General features: G+C 38.1%; 1 protein-coding gene across 1 annotated transcript in view; it reads left to right on the top strand.

Moving 5' to 3' along the window:
• SNCAIP (synuclein alpha interacting protein) overlaps window positions 1-23453 on the top strand; it is an 88369-nt gene that overhangs the window by 13531 nt on the left and 51385 nt on the right. The window contains 2 exon segments of the mRNA XM_031061237.1: window positions 20111-20216; window positions 21713-21815. Coding sequence (XP_030917097.1) covers window positions 21759-21815 — 57 coding nt within the window. The 5' untranslated portion in view covers window positions 20111-20216; window positions 21713-21758.

The following is a 23453-nucleotide window of genomic DNA, read 5'->3' as shown; positions in this document are numbered from 1 at the left end:
CTTCCTGCATTGGCATTGGCAGAACAGAGAGGTAACATGAAATAAAATTTATTTCTGCCATAGAATTTAGTGATATAAGAGGCAGTTATTAAAAAGAATCAACACTCAACCTGATTTTGTTAGTTCAGCTGCTGAATTTCCACTAGTAAAGTAATAAATTCAATTTGCAGTGGACTTTTCCTAGTAATTGCAAACATTGTATGTACATTTTCTCCAGGGAGTCACACTTTAGAATAGCAGTGGGTTTTTTTTCCTGAAATTTTGCAGGAAGTAGGGAAAAAAGATGAATGTCTTTTAAGATTAGTTCGTAAAGAAAGCTTTTCTGGTCAGATTTCACTTCTAAAATGACTGAAGAACAGATTTGTTAAATTCCTGATGTTCCGCTCAATCATAATTTTCTATGGAAAATTATGTCATACATAATCTCCAGATCTATATGTGAATGTATTATTTTAACCTGGGTTTGGTGTTAGCATTGAATTACCAGTACTCAAAACAAACGTATTTGAAGACTCTTTGGCTAGTTCTGCTTAAGAAAATATTTTTAAAGCTCAGAGGAAGTACAATGAACTAGTTACTAGCTGCACAATTTATACTTGAGCCTTTGTACATTCGGTGCTACAAAATATATCAATGGCAGGTTTCCCAGTGTTGTGTATGTTCTGTTTTATTACTGGTTACTCCAGATTCTGCTTTTGGTCTAATTTAACGTTATTCCTGGCTTGATAGGATATATCATTTTTTCCCTTTGTTTCAGTTGCTTTTGTTTTGGTTTAGTCCATTCATTGATCTGACATGCTATATAGTTTTCACCATTCAAAAGCAAAGGAAAAAGCCTTTTCATAGACCCTGACAGAACTGCTTTTTACATGTTGCTGAGATCTTGCAGTTTCAGAGGATGTGTTGATTATGGGGTAGTACAGTGTGATAAATCATAAATTCAATCTTTCTTATGGAACCTTCATAAGAAAATATTGCACTATCAATTCATTGCTGTAATATTGGCTCTTGAAACAGTTTGGAGTTCAAATTAAAAAAGAAAAAAAAAGTCTTTTTTTTCTTATTTTAATAATATTTTAAAATATATTAAGGCTCATGGTTGTGATGGGGAAGAAAGCAAAACCAATATTTTAATTACAGGTATAGGGTAATATAATGTGCCCTAAGTGTATTTTAGATCTCCAGCTGCAACATGGAAAATACAAATTTCATCAGGAACAACAGAAATAAATATTCTTTTCCCATAAATGGAGTGGTTTAAACCAATCAGATCCTTGAAAAATTACAGCACTTGCAAAATATTTTAAAAATAGTTACAGTTACAGTTTTCTAGACATGGGCTTGCAGAATGGTGAAGTAATACATAAACTGCTTTAAGAGAGATGGCTTTCATAAAATTGAGAGAGTAAAAAAATCTCCAGTGGTTTTATTTACATCATTGTAATTCTGTAGAGCAAATGAAGTAATTCTTTTCTTGCTTTGTAAACTAAATCTAGTGTACATTAAAAAAAGAGTTAGTAATAATTGTTTTGCATCCCTCAAACCCTCTGGCATACTTTAAGGTTCCCTGTCCAGGTTGATGGAAGTGGTGATGGTTTGGAGTCAGCACAGCTGCTTATAGAACTTCTACATCATTCACTGGTGAAAGTGGAAGGATAGTCAGTGCTTGCTCTTTTCTAGGCTCAAAGGGAGCTTTTCAAATATCTGAATTGAAAAGTACATATATGTTACAAGTTCACTTAAGTTCATTTTTGGAGACTGGCTGATGCAGCAACTCTGGATTTCAGGTGGGTGATGAATCTTCTACATTAAGAGCAATTCCTGCCTTCTTCAGTGTAAATCTGAATTTTAGGTTCTGTGGTAGATTAGGTAGAGTGAGATATTCTGTAGAATTGCTTGTTACATTCAGTCCTGGTTTCTATATGTACAGAAGTATGCAGTAGTGTGTTTTCTGTCCCAGTGAGACTGCCAGCTGATTCTGAAAGATCTTACTTAGACCTGGCTTTCCTTAAGGAAAGAGCCACTCTCCTCAGCATTAAAGGATTAAGCATTTCTTGCTTAAAAGGTCCTGCTAGGGCTTTAAAGAATTTGTACAAGCATTAACTAACTCTCAGGCAAAAGGAAGGTGCTGTGATCTTGCAGGGAAGAATGTAGCTTCCTAAGTATTTTGGTGATAGGCTCTTTGGATCTATTAGTTAAGGGAGAGATTAGTGTCTTTATCGCTTGCAGCTCTACAGATGTGCCTGATCTCTTGTGGAGGCTCTTTCATAAGCTGCTTAGTAGTTTGTGTGACTCTCCAGTATTTTATGGCTCTGCATGCATTTCTGCAAATCCTCAAAGAACGGCACTGCTACAAAACTCAGTTTTGCTGGTCTGCATTTGTGATGGTGCTGGATCTGTGAGTGTTTGAACAGCCAAAGAGGGTGAAATTCTTCATTAATGGTCAGAACTTTGAGAACTTGGCTCTGAGGGCTGGAAACAGTTGGATTCAGGATTTCAGATGGATTGGGCTCTGACAGCTGCAGACAATATACTCTTTTCTTTGCCCAGCATGGTTCTGCTGGAATTGTAAGGCATCGTCTCTTATCTCCTAAGAGCATTTGTGAGAGTAACAACTGACTTTTGAATAGCAAGACTATACTTTTTCAAAGACAGATTTGCTAGATAACAAGCAGCATAAGATCATATTCATCAGTAGCAGCTAACTGCCTAACTGACATAGCTATCCAAAGTTCCTTTTCAGACTGTATGGCTATGATAAATATCAGTGAATCATCTGTGTAATTGAAACACCATATGAACATCATGGACCACATAAGGTTCATAATTTTGTCAGTATTCCAAAATTCAATTTCTGGGATTGGCAACGCTTTCTTCTGTGTAGTAGGATATACAAAGCAGGAAATCCTTGTTCCTCTTTCTCACCAGATGTAATGCCCTTTTACCTTGCAACAAGTGAATGGAAAGGATTGGAGCTTTTTAAAAGGAATAATCTCTTAGACAGTTGCAACTGGTGCTGATTTGCTCTAAGTAGTGTTAAAGCTGTTTACCCTTCCCGAAACTGGGAGAGATCCTAACTGGTTGCTTGTTTCAGTGTATATGTGCATGAAAAAGAGGCAGTAAAAGAAGTCCTTCTCTGTTGGGAAAAAATGGAATAACAGTCTTACAACACTGCCTAGCCAACTGCATTTATTGCCAGTGAAGCGACTACACTTGTACCTTGGTCACATGCCAAGACTAATGATTTGTTTTATAGATCCTGAAAATTATGTTAATAAAACTACAGATTATAGTGTAGAATAGTAATCTACGAGCACAAGCTTTCTTATGACAATATTGTTTACTGGAAAACTAAACATTCTAACATTGATTCTTAGTTGTTTGCGTAGATTTTTGAACCAAGTCTAGCCAATCAGTGTTTCTGCTTACTTCTCAGTTGCAGACAACTAAATACTTACTTGTCATGCTAAGCTGCTGTTTGACAAATATTGTCAATTTGGGATTGGGGGGGGGGTTCCTTCTATTCCCAGTTTTTCTTCATTTACATCCCCCTAGAACTAGGAGTAGAAATGTTGGTTGGCATAGTTTTTGAGTGAAAAAACAAGAGAATGTGGTATTGGCCATGCATTCTTTCAAATCCCTGTCAATAGATTGTGCTAAATGTAACAGCTGTTCTTAGTGGGCCCAAGAGTCATGACTAGAAAAGAGTTTGTGTGTGTAGTTCAGGCCATCACAGCGGAGGTGAAGGACTTGAGAGGGTCTGGAAATGAGGATGATAGTTCAGTGGTGAAAGATCAGTTCTTCACTATGTATGATAAGCAGTTTGGGTGTACAGCTTGTCTATTTTAAATTGCAGACCTTCTCAGAGCTATATGTTTGTTTCACTTGTGAAAGCCAGCAGCTAGAAACCAGAATGGGGTTAATATAAACAGAGATCAGAATTACCTGGTTTTGGCATGCTTTTCTTGTTGCTGGGAACAGAAATGTAGTTGATGTGGGTCAAAAATGAGGCTACCACAGAGGAAAAAGCTTGATTTCAAATCAATCAGTAAATAAATGTGTCTCTGTTACTCCCTGCTGGTTTACCGCAGGGGCCTATCTGATCATCTTTAGCCTTTAAACATCCTAATTCACTCTTTATAGCTGAACACATGGTTTGGTAGGTTTGCAAATGACTACATGTTTAGTGAAGTTTGAGTAGGACATATAAAAAAAACAAAATATGTTTTAATTTGCATAGACAGTGTAAAAAGTAAATCAGATTTCTTTTAACAGTTGTGATAGGTTCATCCTTATAATGTCTTGAGGGGTTTGGATACATTTGTAATTTTTGAGGTCATTGCCCCATTTTTCCATTAATTTGCAGCTAAATTTTGTTCATTCAGCTTCATATGCTTTAAAATGAGGCTCTAATTAAACTGTTTCAGCAAGCTGCAAACATTTCCTGTTATCCAGCTCTGATTTTTTCTACCGTTGTCACCCGTGTCCATGTATTCTGAGGTTTTTCCAGACAACAAGGCTGCTTTTTGGCTCCTTCATTTCCCTTCCATGTGTCGCTGATTAACAGTGACACCCACAGAAGTAGCTAGAGTACTCTAGGCAGAGCACTTAAAACCTTGGGCTTTAAAGAGTAACATGGAACACAGGGGAGGGGAGGGGAGAGGGAGAGGAGTCTGAATAGTTTCTGGAGAGTAGAGTCCTGGATGGAAAGTAACAGAAGTGCAAATGAAAAGTTTTCCTGTTTATTTTAGTAATTTATAGTGTGGAGTCAAAACCAAGAGATAGATTTAAACTTCAGTGGTAGAACATTTGTGGTCTGGTTTCCAACTGTAGTAGCAAGTCATTGTGGCCAGCTAACATCCAGAAAGTTAAAAATACTAGTGCAATATTTTTGCATGTGGTAAAGGAAAGCACAGTAATTTAAAAATTAATCTTACTGTCTGTTATATTTCAATGTGGAGGACATTGGTTGTAAGTTTCTATCTGTTCATTAAAGGTCTGACTTTTTTCTTTCCCTCCTGCATTTTCTGCAGCTATTTCTACAAACGCAGCCTAAGTGTGAGCATAATTCTGGTAAATCAGAATAGAGGGGTTGTAAATCCACTTTTTACAGATTTAGTAAATTACACAGATCAGAAGTGTACCACCCCCTTTCTTATCCATGCTGTTTTTGAACACATAATTTCAAGTTGCACAAATTGTAAAGGTCAGTTTTGTTCCAGTGAGAAGAAGACAATGAGGCATGACTGCTCATCTTTCTGGTAAACAATTCCTGAAAAAACAACTGTTGAAAAAGAAGATGAGGCATGAGACAACGAACACAGTAGTCCTGGCAGACTTCTCATTGCTACTGATTCTGGTTTTGATAAAAATAGATAATTACAGTAGGTGATACTGGATCACAGAGCTTTTCAGAAAGACTAATTGCTAGGTTTCTGATTTGGAATATCAAAGAAACTATATTTAAAATAAAAAGCCCCAAATACTTCTTCAATTTTTCTCTGGTTTCACTGAGAATTTTTCCATGTCTATAATGTGGTCTCATTTTCTCTAACTGAATTGTCTTGTTCGATGCGAGAGGGCAAAACCTCCGTTGAGAAGTAGTGAAGAAAAAATAGTTGAAAAAACCATTCTGTTTGTTTTAGATTGTGAAGAGTGATCTACATTTTTCAAATGGTCAAGTTTATTAAAATTTTTATCAATGTTAGTGTTCCTTATCCAGAAATTTGTGACTTTTATATGTCCCTAATGGCTTATAGATATTTAGCTGAATGACAATTAGTAAGGGAGCTGTATTGGTCTGTTTGTGTTCTTTTCGACATATCAGTCAATAGTAATAAAAAAAAAAAAGTAGAAGAAAAAAGAAGTGAGTTCAATTTCAAAACCTCTTAACAACCATATAAAAAATAACTACTGTATTGATTTTCAAAACCTCTTAGCAACCACATAAAAAATAGCAACTGTATTGATTTCTCTGATAATTGCTCTGGAAGAATGGTTGGAGCTTAGTGGTACAAATGTAATGAAATGCATTTATCAATAGTTGTTGTGTTGGATAGGCTGCATAAGAAGCCGATAGTAAGACACTGTCAATAGGAGGTCTAGTTGTAAACTTCCACAGCCTCTTTTACAGATTCTTGGTAGGGCAGAAACCATGAAAATAGGAGAAAAAATAAATATTACAGAATACCTGTTGCAAGAGGTAGACATTTGGAAGGAAAAGCAAGAGCAATGTCCTCCTCATTAATCTTGCAAGTTCCTTAAAAGGATGTGAAGCACAGTCTGCTCTACATATGTTGTAGATTTTATGTAAGAGACTTTGTGAGAAATATTTTCAGAGCCTGCTGGGATATAGTCAGGATTATGGCAATTTCCCATAAGAACATGTGTTTACCAGCTACAGCTTCCTTCTGAAACACTAGTAAAGAATTGCTTTCATGAAGGGTTGCATTTTTTTCTGTTTGAACAGGCACAACAAACAGGATATCTTGGTCATAATGAGCAGCATAATGAAATTATAAGTACAGTCTAATTGCAGCTTGTTTATGTCATGATTATGCAAACAATTCTTTTGATAGGTGTTTCTGTTTCTGCATCTGCTAAAAAGCCATTAAACAGCATTATCTCATTTTTGTTCTTATCTCTGCTAAATTCTTCAATATATAAAAAGGACATGAGAATGGAAGAGCACTGAAACCCTGCCAAGCTGAAAAAATGCAAAATTAGTCCTCATTTCTGCCTTGAATTTAGTTCTCAGAGTTGGGTATCTTACATTACTCATGTTATGATATCCTGTGTTTGAAATATAAATTTTCTATTACTGAGTTTCACACACATTTACAAACTAGCAAAATAATAGAAAATAAATGCTTAGAGGAAGCATTTAGTCATTGTAAATATAAAAGCCACCAATACTGTTCTGTACATAACTTAAGAGACCTGTTTGAAAGAATCCTGGGTACAGCCCTGGAAAGAAGAGTTGGAAAGCACTTGTTGATCACAGAATCGTAGAAAGGTCTGGGTTGGGTGGGACCTTAAGGAACATGGGCCATGGTGGGATACACCCCAGAATAATGAGGGAACTGGCAAAAGAGCTTGCCAAATCACTCTCAGTCATTTAACAGCAGTCCTGTTTTAGTGGAGAAGTTCCAGCTGACTGGAAATTAGCAAATATAGTGCTCACTTACAAGATAATGCAGAGAACTATAGCCCTGTCAGCCTGTCATGGGTGGGAGTGGGAGCTTCAGATGAAGTTTATTAGAGAAGCTGTCCCATTGAGACATGAGGTGCAGAAAGGACCTTCTAGGTTTCTAAACTCCTCATAAGAGGAGCCTGAGTGCAGCTGAATCCAGTCTTAGCCCCCATCTTTTGTCAACAGTTTAAATAATTTTTTCTCACAGAATTAAAGGTGGCACATCAGATGTATATGTATAAAATGTATTATTTATAATGACAAATAATCAGACAAAATATCTTTATCAGAATCACTATGCAGTATAAAATCTAAAACTACTAGTAGCATATAGTATAAGATAGGATACTTCACTATACCAAAGCAATTATATTAAAACTAGCAAAAAGAAACAATTATTAAGTAGAGATTGATGTAACTCACCATACCAATGCTTGTAGGCAGATCTCTTTCAGCCTCGAGGAGTATCTTTGAAGGGGCATTCCTACTTTAGAGGAGGAAACTTCATACATACTGCAAGAAGGAATATGTTAGAACAACCTAACCGCATGAGAGTGGACTGGACTTTTATAGCATAAAGTGATTGATTGCCAGTCACATGTCTCCAGTTGCGTCAGTATCAGGATGTCAATTTGGGTTTAGTGAACCAGACTGGTTTTAGCATAATTCAACACCAAAAGCAGCCCATGATTCCGCCTCTCAATCCACTACTGAGAGCCTTGCAAAAAGGATATTGTCCAGTGGCTGAACCACATTCCAGGGCAGAGCATCCTGCTACACATCCTAACCTTGGTCCTGGGTAAGGTCATGGAAGAGATCATCCTGAGTGCTCTTGCATGGCACAGGCAGGATAAGCAGGGAATCAAGCCCAGCCAGCCTGGAGTTATGGAATGAAGCTCCTGCTTGGCCAATCTGATTCACCTTCTATGACAAAGTTGAAGGGAAAGCTGTGGATGTCATCTATCTAGTCTTCAGTAAAGCGTATTCCATTTCCCACAGTATCCTCCTAGAAAAGCTGGCTTGGATGGGTGTATTCTTCAATGACTAAAAAACAGGCTGGATGGGCTGGGCCCAGAGAGCTGTGGTGAATGGAGCGAATCCAGTTGTTGCTTTGTCCCTAGCAATGTTCCCCAGGACTCAGTTTTAGGGCCAGTCCTGTTTAACATCTTTATTGATGATCTGGATGTGGGGATTGAGGGTATTCTCAGTGAATTTGCAGATGGCACCAAATTGTGTGGGTGTGTTGATCTGCTGGAGGCTAGGAAAGCTCTGCAGGGAGACCTGAACAGGCTTGGTCAGTGGGCTGAGGATACTGCAGGATGTTCAGCTGCAACCCCAGTGCCAGATTCTGCATTGCGATTGCAGTAATCCCTAGAACCACAGGCTGAGCATACTGCAGGATGTTCAGCTGCAACCCCAATGCCAGATTCTGCATTGGGGTTGAAATAATCCCTTGCAGAACCACAGACTTGGGCAGAAGAGTCTTGAAAGCTGCTCAGCAGAAGGGGACCTTGGGTGCTGTTTGATCAGCCAGGCTCATCTCCTGTACTCATCAGTGATGAGGCCACACCTGGAGTTCAGTTCTGGGCCCCTCACTTTAAAAAGGACATGGAGGTGCTGGAGCACATCCAGTGACAGGCAGTGAGGATCTTGGAAGGTCTCGAAAACATGTCTTATGAGGAACTCCTGAGGGAGATGGGTTTGTTTAGTCTCGAGGAGAGAGGGAAACCTCATGGGTCTCTACAACTCTCTGGAGGTTGTGGTGAGGTGGGCCTGGTCCCTTCCCATGCCTCCAGTGACAGGACCAGAGGAAATGGCCTTAAAATGAGACAAAGGACATTTAGCTTAGATATTAGAAATTTCTTTCCTTGTTAGCAGGGTCAGGCATTGGGATAAGTTGCCCGGGGATGTGATGCAGTTGTCATCCCTGGAGGTGTTTAAGAGGGATCTTAGATTAGGCACTGGATCGTGTGGTTTAGTGGTTTAGGAATTACTGTGGTGGTGCTGGGTTGATGGTTGTACTTAATGATCTTAAAGGTCTCTTCCACCTTGATGGTTTTCTGCCCCCAGTGACAGGGAGGGACAACTTTCACTACCTGAAGTTCTTCCCATACAACTAGGCCTTGGGCATTCCAGGGATGGGGCATCCACCTCTTCTTTTCTCAACCTGTTCTAGTGCTTCACCACCCTGACATTAAAGAATTTCTTCCTAATATCTAATCTAAACCTACCCTCTTTCAGTTTGAAATCATTGCTCTTCTCCTGTCACTAACTTATTAATAGTTCTCTCCATCATTCTTGTAGGCTCCCTTCAGGAACTAGAAGGCCACAATAAGGATATCCCTAAGCCTTCTCTCTTCCAGGCTGAGATAGAGTGAAGAAGAGTGAGGCTCTTCTCCATGAAGACTTCTGCAGTGCACACTGACAGAACAAGAGGCTATTGGCACCAAGTGAAACACATGAAATTCCATCTAAAAAACAAGGAAATGCTTTTTCACTGTGAGGCTGGTCACACACTGGACCAGGTTGCCCAGGGAAATTTTCGAGTGTCCATTCTTAGAGATATTCAGAAACCAGATGGGTGCAGTCCTGGATTTAAACCTGACCTTGTGTGAGCAGAGGGGGTTGAACTAAATGAACTCAGGCAAACCCTTTCAGCCTTTTTCATGCTGCTGTTTTGAGTGATAATGTTGATCTATCTGCTGGCTATTTTTGAGGATATATAAAGCTATTGAAAGTATCTTTGCTAATTTTTAAATATTTTTCTTTGAGAAAATTAATTTTCTCTTTTATAAAAATAGATTTTTTTGTTGATGGAAAATAATTTTTAATTGAGTTTTTGCTGTTACAGTTTTTTTTTGTAAATGCAGTGTTTACCTCAAGTGTCTTTTTTGACGTTACAGGAACATTTCATTTGAGAAGTAAATTATATTTCATGGAGATGATTCTGGTCTTTTTTGTGGGAAGTGGCCATTTCATACATGAATGATAAGAATTTCACACTTTAAGTAGATTGCTTTATTTGCAGCTATTTCTTATGCCTCTGGGTGACAGGTTTTTAAATTTACAAGTAGTTAATTTCAAATGGACATTGTTATTTTTCTTGTAATATAGATTTGAGAATTGTTATTTTCTGTGCTAAGCAGAAACACTGTTATTTTAGAGTCATGCTGTCACAAAAATGTTTAATGGGAAGACTCAACAAATCCAATTTGAGAACAAATAGTAACTGAAGATAGCATGACAATAAATACATATTCACAGGGCGGTAAAAAGGAAGAAGCAGAAGTTCATTACCATTTAAAGACCATTTTTAAACAAGTGAAGGGAGCAGCCCTCAAGCCCAAGTAGGGTCAGTGGCTGGCAGGAAGTAGTACTCCACATCTTAGGTAAGTGTCACGAAAGCAGCAGTAGAACTAAGTAGAGCTACAGGCTATTTTCCATGTTTGACTAGTTTAATGGCCATTAACAGAAAAATGGCTAAGAATGAATAGTGCATTGTTTTATTTAATCTCCCCTCACAGGTAGAGCCTCTTTTTTAATATGGAAAATTACTAAAAAAGAAATTACATTAATAGTTAAAGTTACTCTGTGGTCCTTGTGTGCAAATATTACAGTATGTCACAGTGAAGAGGAGAGGGTGCTGCTGCAGCACACTCAGCAGAAGCTGTACCTGTCTGTGTGGTACCTGAATAAAGTAATGCTTTTCCTACTGGCATCAGCTGACAACTGGAAAGTGGCAAAGCCAGACCCAATTCCACTTCCAGTGCAAAAGTTAAGACATTAGATGTTGAAGTAAATCCCACCACCTGCTTTTCTTACAGTTTGTCTGGGACTACATCTGAGGCAGCAGCTGTGTGTTGCATTCCAAACACAGGGTGTCCAGTGTGGCAGATCACTACCAACAATGGTATTGTAGAAACAAGTTATGATAATGGAGTAGCATTTATTCTTGCTCTGTCTTCTAGTGAGATTTTTACCCTGTCTTTCCCTGCTTTTACACATACATGTACATTCATTATTTACAAAGGGTTTGATCTGGATTTGATCTGCATGTCAGTAAATCCTAAAGCATATAGAAGGAGTTAGCTGGTCTGAAATAACTGAAACAGTTGCCACGTAAGCAAGATTGCAATGAGATAAGCATATTAATTTTGCATGACTGTGGGATATTTCATATTAAGAACAAAGAACCATGTAGTACTTCAAAGGGAATAAAACCATAAATTAATCAACTACGGCCAATTAAATATTCTTGAACAGATCAGTTGACCTCTTATTTGTTTTGATCCCGTCATCAAAGTTAAGCAGACAGTGTATTAACTTTTTTACAGTGCTTGAATCATATGCTGTGGTAGTTTGGAAATAAAAGCTATTAATTTTCAACTCCTAAGGTTTCTCTTTCAAGGCTAAGTGAAACAAACAACTTTATTTTTCTAAGCCTCACTCCAAAATACTCAAGTGCATATTTCTGGCTGAATGCTTGGAATCCCCATTTCTTTATGCTTAAATATTGAAGGAATATAAAACTATCGAGTGGGAAGAATGTTTTTTTAATAAGAAATCTGAGGTAGTTTGCAGTGAGCAGATGCCTTTCTAGTTGGGTTACAGTAAAAACAACTCTTCAGTTTGTCAGATCACTCAGTAGCCTGACTATTAGTTTCTTCTTGCTATGTTGCTGTGTTATTTTGGAAATGAAGGAGTAGAATCACTCTCTTTTAATACTAATGTAATGGTTGTTGATGAGACAACTAAATGGACCAGAACTAAAAAAGCCAGAAGATGCTTCCAGCAGCCAGATAGACAGACATTCCTTGTGCTAAGGTGGGTAGTGTCTTAGACACACAGATATTGATGGCAAAGCTTGCTTGTATGTTGCTGCAGCTCAGATGTCATCCTTAGGGTAATACTTGCAGGAAGTTATCTGACGTATTATTCAGTGTGCTAAAAAAACACCCAAAAGCATGAGGAACTGTATCTAATGCTTTATCTTCACTCTATATATATGCTGACACACATCTTACAGATGTCAGTCTTTGTAGAAGTTAAATATGTTTGATGTTAAAATGCCTGGAGTTGTGACGAATTTTCCATTCACTTCACGGAAGTAGAAGAGTAGGTGATCCATATATTATTACCTACTTCCACATGACTTCTTCAAAATCATAGAATCATAGGGATTTTGAAAGGTCATCTAGTCTACATCCCTTGCAATAAGCAGGGACATCTTCAACCAGATCTATATTTGCTATCAGATCTATATCTTCAACCAGATCTGTATTTGCTGAGAGCCCAGTCCAACCTGACCTTGAATGTTGGCGGGAGTAGTTGGCAGATGACAAGTTGTCAAATTGTTCCAGTGTTTCACCACCCACATTGCAAAAAAATTATTCCCTATTCTAGTTTAAACTAACCAACTATTACGTTTTGTTCTATCTCTACAGTCCCTACTAAAAATCTGTACCCATCTTTCTTGTAAGCTCCCTTGAAGTATTGAAAAGCTGCAGTAAGGTCTCCTTGGACCTTCTCTTCTTCAGATTGAACACCCCTGACTCTCTCAGCCTTTCCTTGTAAAAAGTTTTCCCCTCCCTCTAGTTATTTTCATGGCCCTCCTGTAGACCCACTCCAACGGGTCCTTTCCTGTCCTGAGGATCCTAGAACTGGTCACACTATTTGAGCTGAAATCTCATGAGAGCAGAATAGAAGGGCAGAATCTCCTCCCTTGACCTGGTGGTCACTCTGCTTTTGGTTTGGACATGTTTGGCTTTCTGGGCTGCAGAAATTGTGCAAACTGTGCATCTCTCTTAAGGCTCCGTGGGATTGAATAATAGAATCATAGAAGTGTAGAAAATCCTGGGTCAGTAGATAAGCATGAGAATCATCAAAATCCAGCTCCAGGCCCTACACAGGACTGCTCCAAGAATTGCAACCTGTATCTGAGAGCACTGTCCTGTGACCGTGTTCACAGGGGTCTTAGGATGAGGGAAGAGACAAGGATCTGACTCCATGTTTCAGAAGGCTTGATTTATTATTTTATGATATATATTATATTAAAACTATACTAAAAGAATAGAAGAAAGGATTTCATCAGAAGGCTAGCTAAGAATAGAAAAAGAAAGAATGATAACAAAGGCTTGTGGCTTGGACTCTGTTCACGCCAGTTCACTGTGATTGGTAATTAATTAGAAACAACCACATGAGACCAATCACAGGTCCACCTGGTGCATTCCACAGCAGCAGATAACCATTGTTTACATTTTGTTCCTGAGGCCTCTCAGCTTCTCAGGAAAAGTCCTAAGGAAAGGATTTTTCATAAAAGATGTCTGTGACACTGTCCAAATACTTCTTGAGCTCTGTCAGGCTTGGTGCTGTGACCATTTCTCTGGGGAGCCTGTTCAGTGCCCAACCACCCTCTGGTTGAAAAACCTTTTCCTGATATTGAACCTAAACCTCCCCTGGAGGAGTTTCATGCCATTTTCTTGAGTCCTGTCACTGGTCACCTCAGAGAAGAGATCAGTGCCTGCCCCTGCTTCCTCTCACAGGGAAACTGAAGAACTGGAATGAGATCTTCCCTCAGTCTCCTCTTCTCCAACCTGAACAGACCAAGTGACTTCAGCTGCACCTCCTATGGCTTCCTCTCAAGGCCCTTGACCATCTTCATACCTCTCCTTTGAATGCTTTCTAACAGTTTTAGATCCTTCTTATATTGTGGCCTCAAGATGAGGTTGCCCCAGTGCAGAGCAGGGTGGGATGGTCCTGCCCTTTATATGCAACCAATATGGAAGAACATGTGTTCTCAAGGTCTGGGTATATATATCCAGGAGAAGTTCAGCTACATTTGGCCAAGAATAAATACATTTGTTCTTATCTCAAACCAGTCCTCAAAATGTGTGCTGGCTTCATTAAGAACAGAACCGGCCTTAGTGTTTGGGACTGTTCAGGGCTGTAGGTGGATTGTTTCTGTATATCTGGAATACAGAATTTTTCTGAAGTAAAATTTTGCAAACGGCATCTTTTGGTTTTGGAAAATTGTGCTTTGCTGACTTCTGTCTTCCTGTTCTATCTGTGTAGCTTGTGTGCTGATAGTACTTGAGTGGTGATTAAAAGCAGTGCCTTTATTTTTACTTGCCTTAGAGGTATCATACTATTATGAATTTCTGTTGTGAACTTTTAAACTCAGGACTATTCCTGAATAAATGTGATAAGGGATTAGGTAATCTTAGTTGCAGAATACATTCCTTCACTGAAATAAATCACATAATTTTTCAGCTTCTCTGTTACTTCTTTTTTTTTTCTAATATATTGTTATTTAAAATTCATCTTAACTCTTTAATATCTCCTACCACTCCTATTGAGCCTTCCCTTTATATTTTTATGTTTAAGATCTGACTTGATGTGTAATTTCAACAACAAGCTGTAGAAAAAAATGTTGCATTGTATAATCAGAAAAAATACTTCGGTAAATATAGGGGGTAACAAAAATTGGTTGCTCAACGCAGTTCAGAGTACATTATATTATCACAAACCCTTATATGTCTTTAAAATACCGACATAGTCTAACCATGTATCATGTTGCCATTTTATTTGAATGCATGAAGTTAAAGTAGTATGCTTGCAAAGGAAATAAATCTCCATTTGAGCTTCATTGTCACTCTTTATATTTCTAAAATCACGGCTTAAAAATTTATTGATTATATCCATGTAATTTGCCCTTTAGAGATGATGGAAATAATAGAAATATGAGTTGGAAGCTGAGGTCTTCTAAGAATGCATGTATGTGTAGGGTTAAATTTAAACAATTACTCAAAAATACCTGAATGATCATGGTAGTTCCCTTCCAACTAGACTATTCTTTTCTATTCTAATGAAACTGTATGCTTCCTGTGTGTTTGATGTTTTCATGTGTTTGATGACTTTGGCATTTATCACCTGCAAAGGCACCGTCTGTATTTAGTAAATAAAATATTGCATGTTGTCTACAAAGCTTCAAATGTGCCCTCTTTCAGGGCCCACTCCAGTGTATTTGCATTATGTTTATATTTAGCTGGATTACTCTTGCACCACAAAGCTCTGTTAATGGACAAGGACACCAGCTATAGGAAAAGCCAGACAAATGTAGAGTGACCATGCGATCCCTGTCTCAAAGAACATGTAATCTTTAATAGGAGACAACGCACAGCCAGGTACCAGGGAGCATACGAAACTATGGGATAGCTAGAGAGGTGGTAGTGTAGCCCAGAGCAGCTAAGGTTTCTTGCCTTCATTCAGCAGTCCGGTTCTCACATCCCCCAGCTGTGCCAGTGCTCATGGACTTACTGTACTACTTTCTGCACGTTGTGTATTAAATAGAGGTGGAAGGCCAAATTAATTTTTTTGGTAGAGCTTACATGTTACAGTAGAATATGAGGATGGAGGAACTGAATTCAGTTTTGGGCATTTCCTAGTGCTGACATCCCTTCCTCAACAGTAGAGTTTAATTGTGTGCTGGGCTTTTCATTGCATGCTGAATAGATTTAACATAATGTAATGTTACACTGTTGTGTTTGTTTGAAAGTGAAGAAATTTGGGGTTATGATCTTCATATTTCTTAATGGTAGGCAACAAAAGTCAGATGCTTACTATATTTCAAGCATTAGTTGAAATGCATGCTGTGTGCTTAAATTAAAGATGTAGTGTCTTTCATTTCAGCCCACAGATTTTGTTCATCTTGAGCTACTATAGCTCCTGATGCTTAGGAAATGACCATATGTTTATTTTGTTATCTTAGACCTATAATTGAAAAATGTAACCTTATCCCCTAATTAAAAAGCAACTGTCGTGGCATTCTGGCATTTAAAGCCTAAATCTTTAATATTAACTGTGCTAAAGGAAACATAGAAGTATTTTACATCTGATACGCTTTATATTTGATTGAAAGTTTAAGTAAATCCCCAAATATTTTGTTAAAGTAGTTCTGACTTGTGGAAAATAAAATCCCATGTGGCATTTAGCAGAATTTCTTTGAGTTACAACTGAAATAAAGATTTAATTGACAGCAGATATTTATTGTTATTTGTTCTTGGTTTTTATGTATCCATAAATAATTAAAATTATGTATTTTCAATTACATGTTTTATTTGGGCTCAGTAAAGGCCATTTTCCCTGTGCTCCCTCTTGGATTTAGCCTTTCACATGCTGCACTGAGACTGTTTTTGTCTAAAAGGATCAGTTTGCTCTCAAAACTACTGAATTCACTACAGGCTTGTGGCAAAGGCGTCTCTGCAAATCAGTTGGGCTGTTTTGTTCCACAGTTTTGCGTTGAGCAGTCAGAACAAGAGGCTGAACCTGATGTCTGCACAGGCTGAACCTGTGTCAGTCTGCTCATTCACTCAGTTAATTGCCTGACAGCAGATGCTCACCTGTAGGGCCTTGTTCTTGCCTATGAGCACTAGTATGGGTAATGTGAGGGGGCTGATCTGACTCTTAAAGCATCCCTGCCATTCCTGCATTGAGTCTACTTCATCCTCAAAAGGCACACCAGGCCCTGGGGATTGCTGGTGGTGTGACTGTTTGAGACTTCATGGAGAGAAAAATCCAAGGCTTGATCTACGTTAGAAACTAAATCTACAGTGAACAACTGTAAACATTACATCTTGGCAATATGTACCATCAAACTGGAGTGGGTTTTCAGCGTTTGTAGGGGTTGGTGGATTCGTTCACTGCATCTAATACTTCATTGCTACTACTATTAGTAATATTAGTATTATTCTAGAAATTGCTCTTTTTGTCACTTTTTCCCTAATTCATCTGATTGTACTGAATGTTAGCAACAGGATTTGTGCTCAGGTGTGTAGTTTTAGTTGGGAAGGAAAACAGCAGAGGAAATCTGTTTTGTAAAAACAGTGTTTGAAAAGGAGGAGTTTGGTTCCAAATACTAGTACTATCTGTTGCAATGCAACATATGCAATATGTTATTGTACTGATAATCCTAGTATTTCCCCATTTCTTTGTAGTAGTTTTTAGCTCGATTTCACCTGGTGAACTGGATCACAAAATTGTAAAAAGATACTTTTTTTCCCCGAGTACATATGGGTGATGTTTATGTGGTTTTCTTCTTTTAGTTGTGAATTCTGAGAGCCAACCGAATTTCATTAACCTGTATAAAACATACATGTGTGTGCATAAGTCACTCTGCAAGTCAAATTGCCAGACAGGAAATGCCCTTTTTGGGGTTAAAATTTTGTGGAATATTAAATTACTAGCTTCCAAAATACAGTTAGGAACATTTATGGGTTAAATGTCAGACATTTCTGCTGACAAGTTAGAGACAGTCGTCTGTATTGCTTTGATGTTTGTACTGGAAGCACATTATTCATCTCATGTCAGCCACTGCTAGCAGCTGTAATTTTGGTTGCAGTTATTCCTACCTTGAATTTGACCAGTTGTGCTTATGATCCTCCTGTGAATCTTATTCAGATTGTTTCTGCTTCTCGTATTGTGCTGGATTCAGCCATCACAAAGCTCTCAGAATGGTCACTCTGAGTACCATCTTTACCATATGGTTTGGATTATGCATGGTGGAGTTCTACTGTATTAAATTGTATCCAAAAAGTACACCTCTTGCATAAAACTCCAAGTATAGTCATGAGAAATCTTATTTAGTCATAATAATTGAATTGAGATGCTGTTCAATTTTACTTTGTTAAGAAAAAAATGAAAATCTTGTAGCAAAGTGAATTCATTAATCTCTTGCCCTTTCTTTTCATATAACTGAATACTGTTTTCAGAGAGCTTTCCATAGAGAAAATGTCTTTGTTTTGGTTATTAACTTCCTGTTCAGCCTTTACATGTTTCATAGTCTTAAGTTTTGAAGACAGATTGTAACATTTTGGGGAAGTAAGGATGCAGGACTGTGGACTGACTTCATGGGTTCTGTACATCACCAGGTGGAATGAAGTCCTTTTGTCAGCTGTGCATGGATACAGCGAATTTCTTTGCTTCAATGGCTTCTTCCAATTTGGAATGAAAAAATAAGTTTGAAAGATTGAAACCTTTCTGTTCTAAATCTTGAGATATGTGGTAATCAGGAATAATAGTTATATTACTAAAGCTGTGGAGTTTTTTTTTTACTGGAGTTTTTAATTAATCATTTTTAAAGTGGCTACTTAATTTTACTTTTAAAAAACTATTTCAAAATTTTATTTTAAAAACATTTTGTAATTTAATTTTAACTGAATGACTTTAGTCTTAGTAGAAAATAAAAACTCTGGATCACTTCTTGATTCTTCCTTACATGACATGTTTAAAGTAGCTTTATTTATCTCTTCTGTTGACTTTTAAATACAGTGGGTGGGCAGATTTTAATCCGTTTAATTCCAGTGAAAAACAAAAACTCATTGGAGCTTTGATTTGATTTCATAATATTTCTATGTTATATGGTCCATTTATGTTTTCAACCTTTAAACTTATGTTTTAATGCTCATTTCTTCTTCATACATCTATCAGCTTATGTAGTAACACAATCCTTTCGCTTGTCTAGGACGGTACATACAGAATCATGCAAATATTCTGAGTTGGAACAGGACCAAAAAAGGATCATAGAATCCAGCCTTCTACACAGAAAGCCCCAAGAGTCACACCATGTGTCTGAGCACATTGTCCAAATAAACCTTGAACTCTGTCAGGCTTGGTGCTGTGACCACTTCTCTGGGAAGCCTGTTCTGGTGCCCAGCCACCCTCTGGTAGCTGGCATATAGAGCTAAAATTTGTCAAATACATTTGGCATAGACGGTCAGCCTTTGTCTTGCTTCAAAAACTAATAATCATTTGGTTTGAGCTGGTGTCAGTGGTCACAGCGATAAAGACCCTGCTCTAGCATGGACTTTCTGTGGGATCACAGCCTCCTTTGGGCTTCCAGCTGCTCTGACTTGGGGACTTCCGCAGGCTCCTCCTAGGCTGCAGGCACACAGCTGCCCTGCCATGGCCTTCACCACAGGCTACAGGGGAATTCCAGCTCTGGCACCTGGACCACCTTGTCCCACTCCTTCACTGACCTTGGTGTCTGCAGGGCCATTGCTCTCATATTCTAACTCCCCTCTCCTGGCTGCTGTTGCACAGTGACTTTTTCCCTCTCCTAAAACTGTTATCCCAGAGGTGCCACCACTGTCAGGCTTAGGTCTGATTAGCAATGTAACTGTCTTGGAGTGCTCTGTCTGGAACTGGCTCCATCAGACACAGCAGAAACTTCTAGCATCTTCTCTCAGAAGCCAACCCTGTAACTCTCCCACTACCAAAACCTTGCCTTGCCAATCACTGCAATACATTACCGGTGCACAATTTAGCTGAAATGTCTACGAAATACATAAATCTTTAAAAAATATACTGACACTTTGTGTTTCTGTAAAGGAGAATCTGCAGTGCAGAAATTTGTAGACTTGAATGTGTCATGCCTTTTTACGCTATTTCCTTTCATAATCAGGCTTTTGCCTGATTTTAGTGGGTCCCTCTGACCATAAACTTAGCATTTAGTAATGTGCAAAATAAAAAGCTTCTGATGAGTGTCACAATACAGACACTTCTGGTTTTACCTTTCTGTAGCCTTTTCCCACTGCTTCACTCAAGTCTAACAGTCACAGTGAGAGAAAATTGTAGGTAGTTGAGGTTGTCTTACATGCTGCTGTCCTCCACAGTGTTACCACACAGTTGCTTGGAGAGTAGAAGTGAGAAAAACCTTGGGTTGAGGTCAAGACAGTTTAGTAGGGAAGGGCAAAAGGTGTGCATACAAGCAGAGCAAAAAAAGGAATTAGTTCACCATTTTACGTGAGCAGGCCAGCCATCTCCTGGAGTGCAAGGCCCTATCATGCATATTGCTGACCTGGAAGACACAAACTTCATCACTCCAAACACCCTCCTTTTCCTTTCTTCCATCTTTCTATGCAGCTCCTGATGTCATCTGCTGTGGAATATCTCATTGAGTTAGTTGGGATCCTCTGTCCTGGCTGTCCCAACTCCTTTAGCCCCCCAGCCTGCTCACAGGTGGGGAGAGGTAAGGAGCAGAAGTGTCTTTATCTCTATGTAAGCCCTGCTCAGCAGTAATGAAAGCATTGCATCCCCAAATTATCAACTCTGTTTCCAGCACAAGTCCCAATCCCAGCCCTGTACTATCTGCTGTGAAGAAAATTAATTCCACCCCAGCCAAAACTGGAACATTCACTTAATGAGAAAATGATGCTGATAGAGCTTCAGTAACTTGGTGAGAAACAAAAATTTGCTTTTCTGTCTGTTTTAGGGTATTACTGGAGTTTTGCCTACTGGTTCTCTTTCTAATAGCTTCTCAAGAACAGGTGTATTAAGGTCAGCTTTGTGCTTGGATAGTGTATTATTAGGGAGATCAGTTACTGAGGTTTTGTCTGACACTTACAGAAAAGCTTTTTTTTTCAGACCCCGTATGCTAGGACATTTTTAAATGCATGTGGAAGTTTCACACAGTGATTTTATTTAGGCCTACACAGCTGATTTCATTATTCATAAACATATTTCTTGGTAGTTGTCATAGGAATAAGTTGGGTTTGTGTCTTTTTTTTTTTAGGGTGTTTCCTTTGCTATGTACAAGTACTGGAGGATTTAATTTTCTCCTATAATAATACTTAATCCTTATGTGGTGACTCACATTATTGAAAAATGCATTGTGCTTTTGTTTTTCAGCTTCCTTTAAAATACCTTCCTTTTCTACTTTTACTTCTGTGGTGCTTGTCTGTAGTGATAACACACACCTTCATTGTAGTTAGGATTGACAGTGAGGGGTTTATTGTCTTTGGTCTTCTGACTGTTGACGCTTCAGTTTATTCAGATCTAATATTGACTTTTCCAGACGAATTTCTTGCTTTGCAAGAGAATTTGCTCTTCTTTTTCTTTTCTTACTGTAAGAAAATGGTTAATGCCCCTGATAATTAGTGCATGTGATATAATTCTGGTATTGAATTTGTTGATGTGCACTCAGAGCCTGAGGGGTGGTAAACCATTAATCTGTAAAGCACTGGCTGCATTGTGTGTTAGTCTGCTTGTAAGCAGAGATAAGGTGTGATAGGACTTTATCGTCTGTGCACAGCAGGAATCTCAGTTTTTTTCTGGCTGCTTGGGCAGAGGAAAACTAGAGTAACAGGAGTTGCTGTGAGTAAATGTCTCATTCTCATGAGAAGGCACGTCATTAACAAAGCTATGGTTGCGAGGTCATGAGGGTGTTCAATAGCTTAGGTCTTTATACCAGTATTGAACTTCTGGAGGGACTGAGTGATGCTGAACCAAGTATTTTGTACTTCTACTTCAAGTAGCACTTAGCTGTTCTCCCAGAAAATTGGAATGTCTGCTTTACAATATGCAGAGTAGAGGTGGTAAATCGTATTTATCTTCTAAGATCAAGTTAGTACTTTATTAGTACTTTACTATTCAAGTTAAATGTTTCAGTATTGTAGCAACTATATGGAAACTCTTCTGTGTGATTCTGGCTCTCTAAAGACAACACATTTCTCTTTTCTTAATTAGGTCTTTACTAATGTGCTGACTCACCCAAAATGTCCATAAGAGAATAATGGAAGCTCCTGAATACCTTGATTTGGATGAAATAGATTTTAGTGATGATATATCGGTAAGTACACATCTTACTTTATTTGTTCAAGTTGAGATAACCTTAGATATCTCAGTCCTGATATAAAAAGCAATACTCTTGTCATAAGCCGCACTTCCTTTTACTTCATTTAAGGGAATGTTTAGATAGGTTGAATCTAGAATAAAAATCAGATGTTTTATAAAGGAAATCTCTCTAAAAAGCTTGGAATGAAAACTTGATTTCTCTCCTTCAGGCAGTAAAAATTACTTGTAGACAAAATTAATAAATTAGTTTCATTTCTGGGTTGCTTCTCTCCTGTTTTGTCCTGAATGAGCATATGTGCTGTAGTGCTAGCCTTAGACACCAACATTTTAAGTTTACTTTTTTAATCAAATGGATTTCAGTTGTAGAAAACCTGTTTCTCTCACCTTTGCCTTTTTCACGAGGAGCCATTTCCCAGTACAGCTTGATTTTATCAATAGGTGTGATGTGGTAGTGTACAGAAAAAGATAGAAAGACTTCTAGGGATTTATAGGCAGCAGTGATCCTTAGTGTCACAAATAAATCAGCCTAATTACAAACGAAAATACTTTCTACATTTTTAGTGTTTTTATAGGAGGCACTGGTCCTGTATATTTCTCTGTTTCTCATAACACTACTCCTACTGCCAGTGTTTCTGCTTTTTGTGCAATGGAGTTGTTCATATGTTCAATGTTTGATAAAAAATAGACTTGAATACATAAATTAAATCTCCTGTAAGAGATTTTATTAATTCAATTTTCAGGTTAAAGTGTGCCACCATCTCCTTCCATGTTTCATAGTTTTATAGCTTTTTTTCACAAAGGTCCTGGTTTTCCTGTTAGCATTTGGGACTCCTGATTCATTTTAAAACATTCCAGATGCTTTATTCACTGGCAAATTCCTTTTGGAAAGAAATTTTTTTCTACCTATTGTACTGTTGAATTTTTATTAAAGCAGAATATGGCAAATGCCCAAAATATTACAAGACAATAAGCCAATCTGTAGTGAATACCTTTTTATGGGCAACTTTCTTTACATTACTGTTATATGCCAGATTATGTCCTGGTATCTGTTTCTATACTCAGTTTAGTAAAACTGTAAAACATAATAGATGTAACCTTTCCATGTCCCTCCCATTGTGGCTGTTGCTGCATACTGGTGGGTTAGGTTACTCACTGCTGAACAGCTCAGGCTGCCTGCTTTCACAGGCTGTTCTTTCAGGGGATGCTGAACATTAAATAAAAAATCATCACAAGTGATTGAGGTCGCAGTTATACTCCCTGCTTTAACAAGTAAGAGGACAAAGATTTGTTGCCAGAACCCAGATCAACAAGAGAATTCATGGTTACTCTAGTGCTCTGCTCGTATCTCTTCATACACAGTTTAGAAATACCTGATCTTCACCTTTTATCATTAGCCTGCTCTGGTAAGAGCAGCTGCATAGCATCTGTATTAGCAAATTATATTATTCATGTTAGGCCTCTGGTTCTAATCCAGTGCAGAAAAGTGACTAATAGTAATGGTAGCAAGAAGGCTGTTAAAATGATGCACTTACAAATGTACCTCATTTAGAAAGCCACTGTTTGTAGTCCAGATCCTTGTCATCCATTTCAGCAAAATTAACCAAAATGTAATAATCAAAAAAAAAGATAGAAA

The sequence above is a fragment of the Geospiza fortis genome, unplaced genomic scaffold, assembly GCF_000277835.1.
Source record: "Geospiza fortis unplaced genomic scaffold, GeoFor_1.0 scaffold44, whole genome shotgun sequence".
NCBI classification, from domain to species: Eukaryota; Metazoa; Chordata; class Aves; order Passeriformes; family Thraupidae; genus Geospiza; species Geospiza fortis.
The sequence above is the reverse complement of the archived record's forward strand: the minus strand, read 5'-3'. Positions and strand labels throughout refer to the sequence as shown.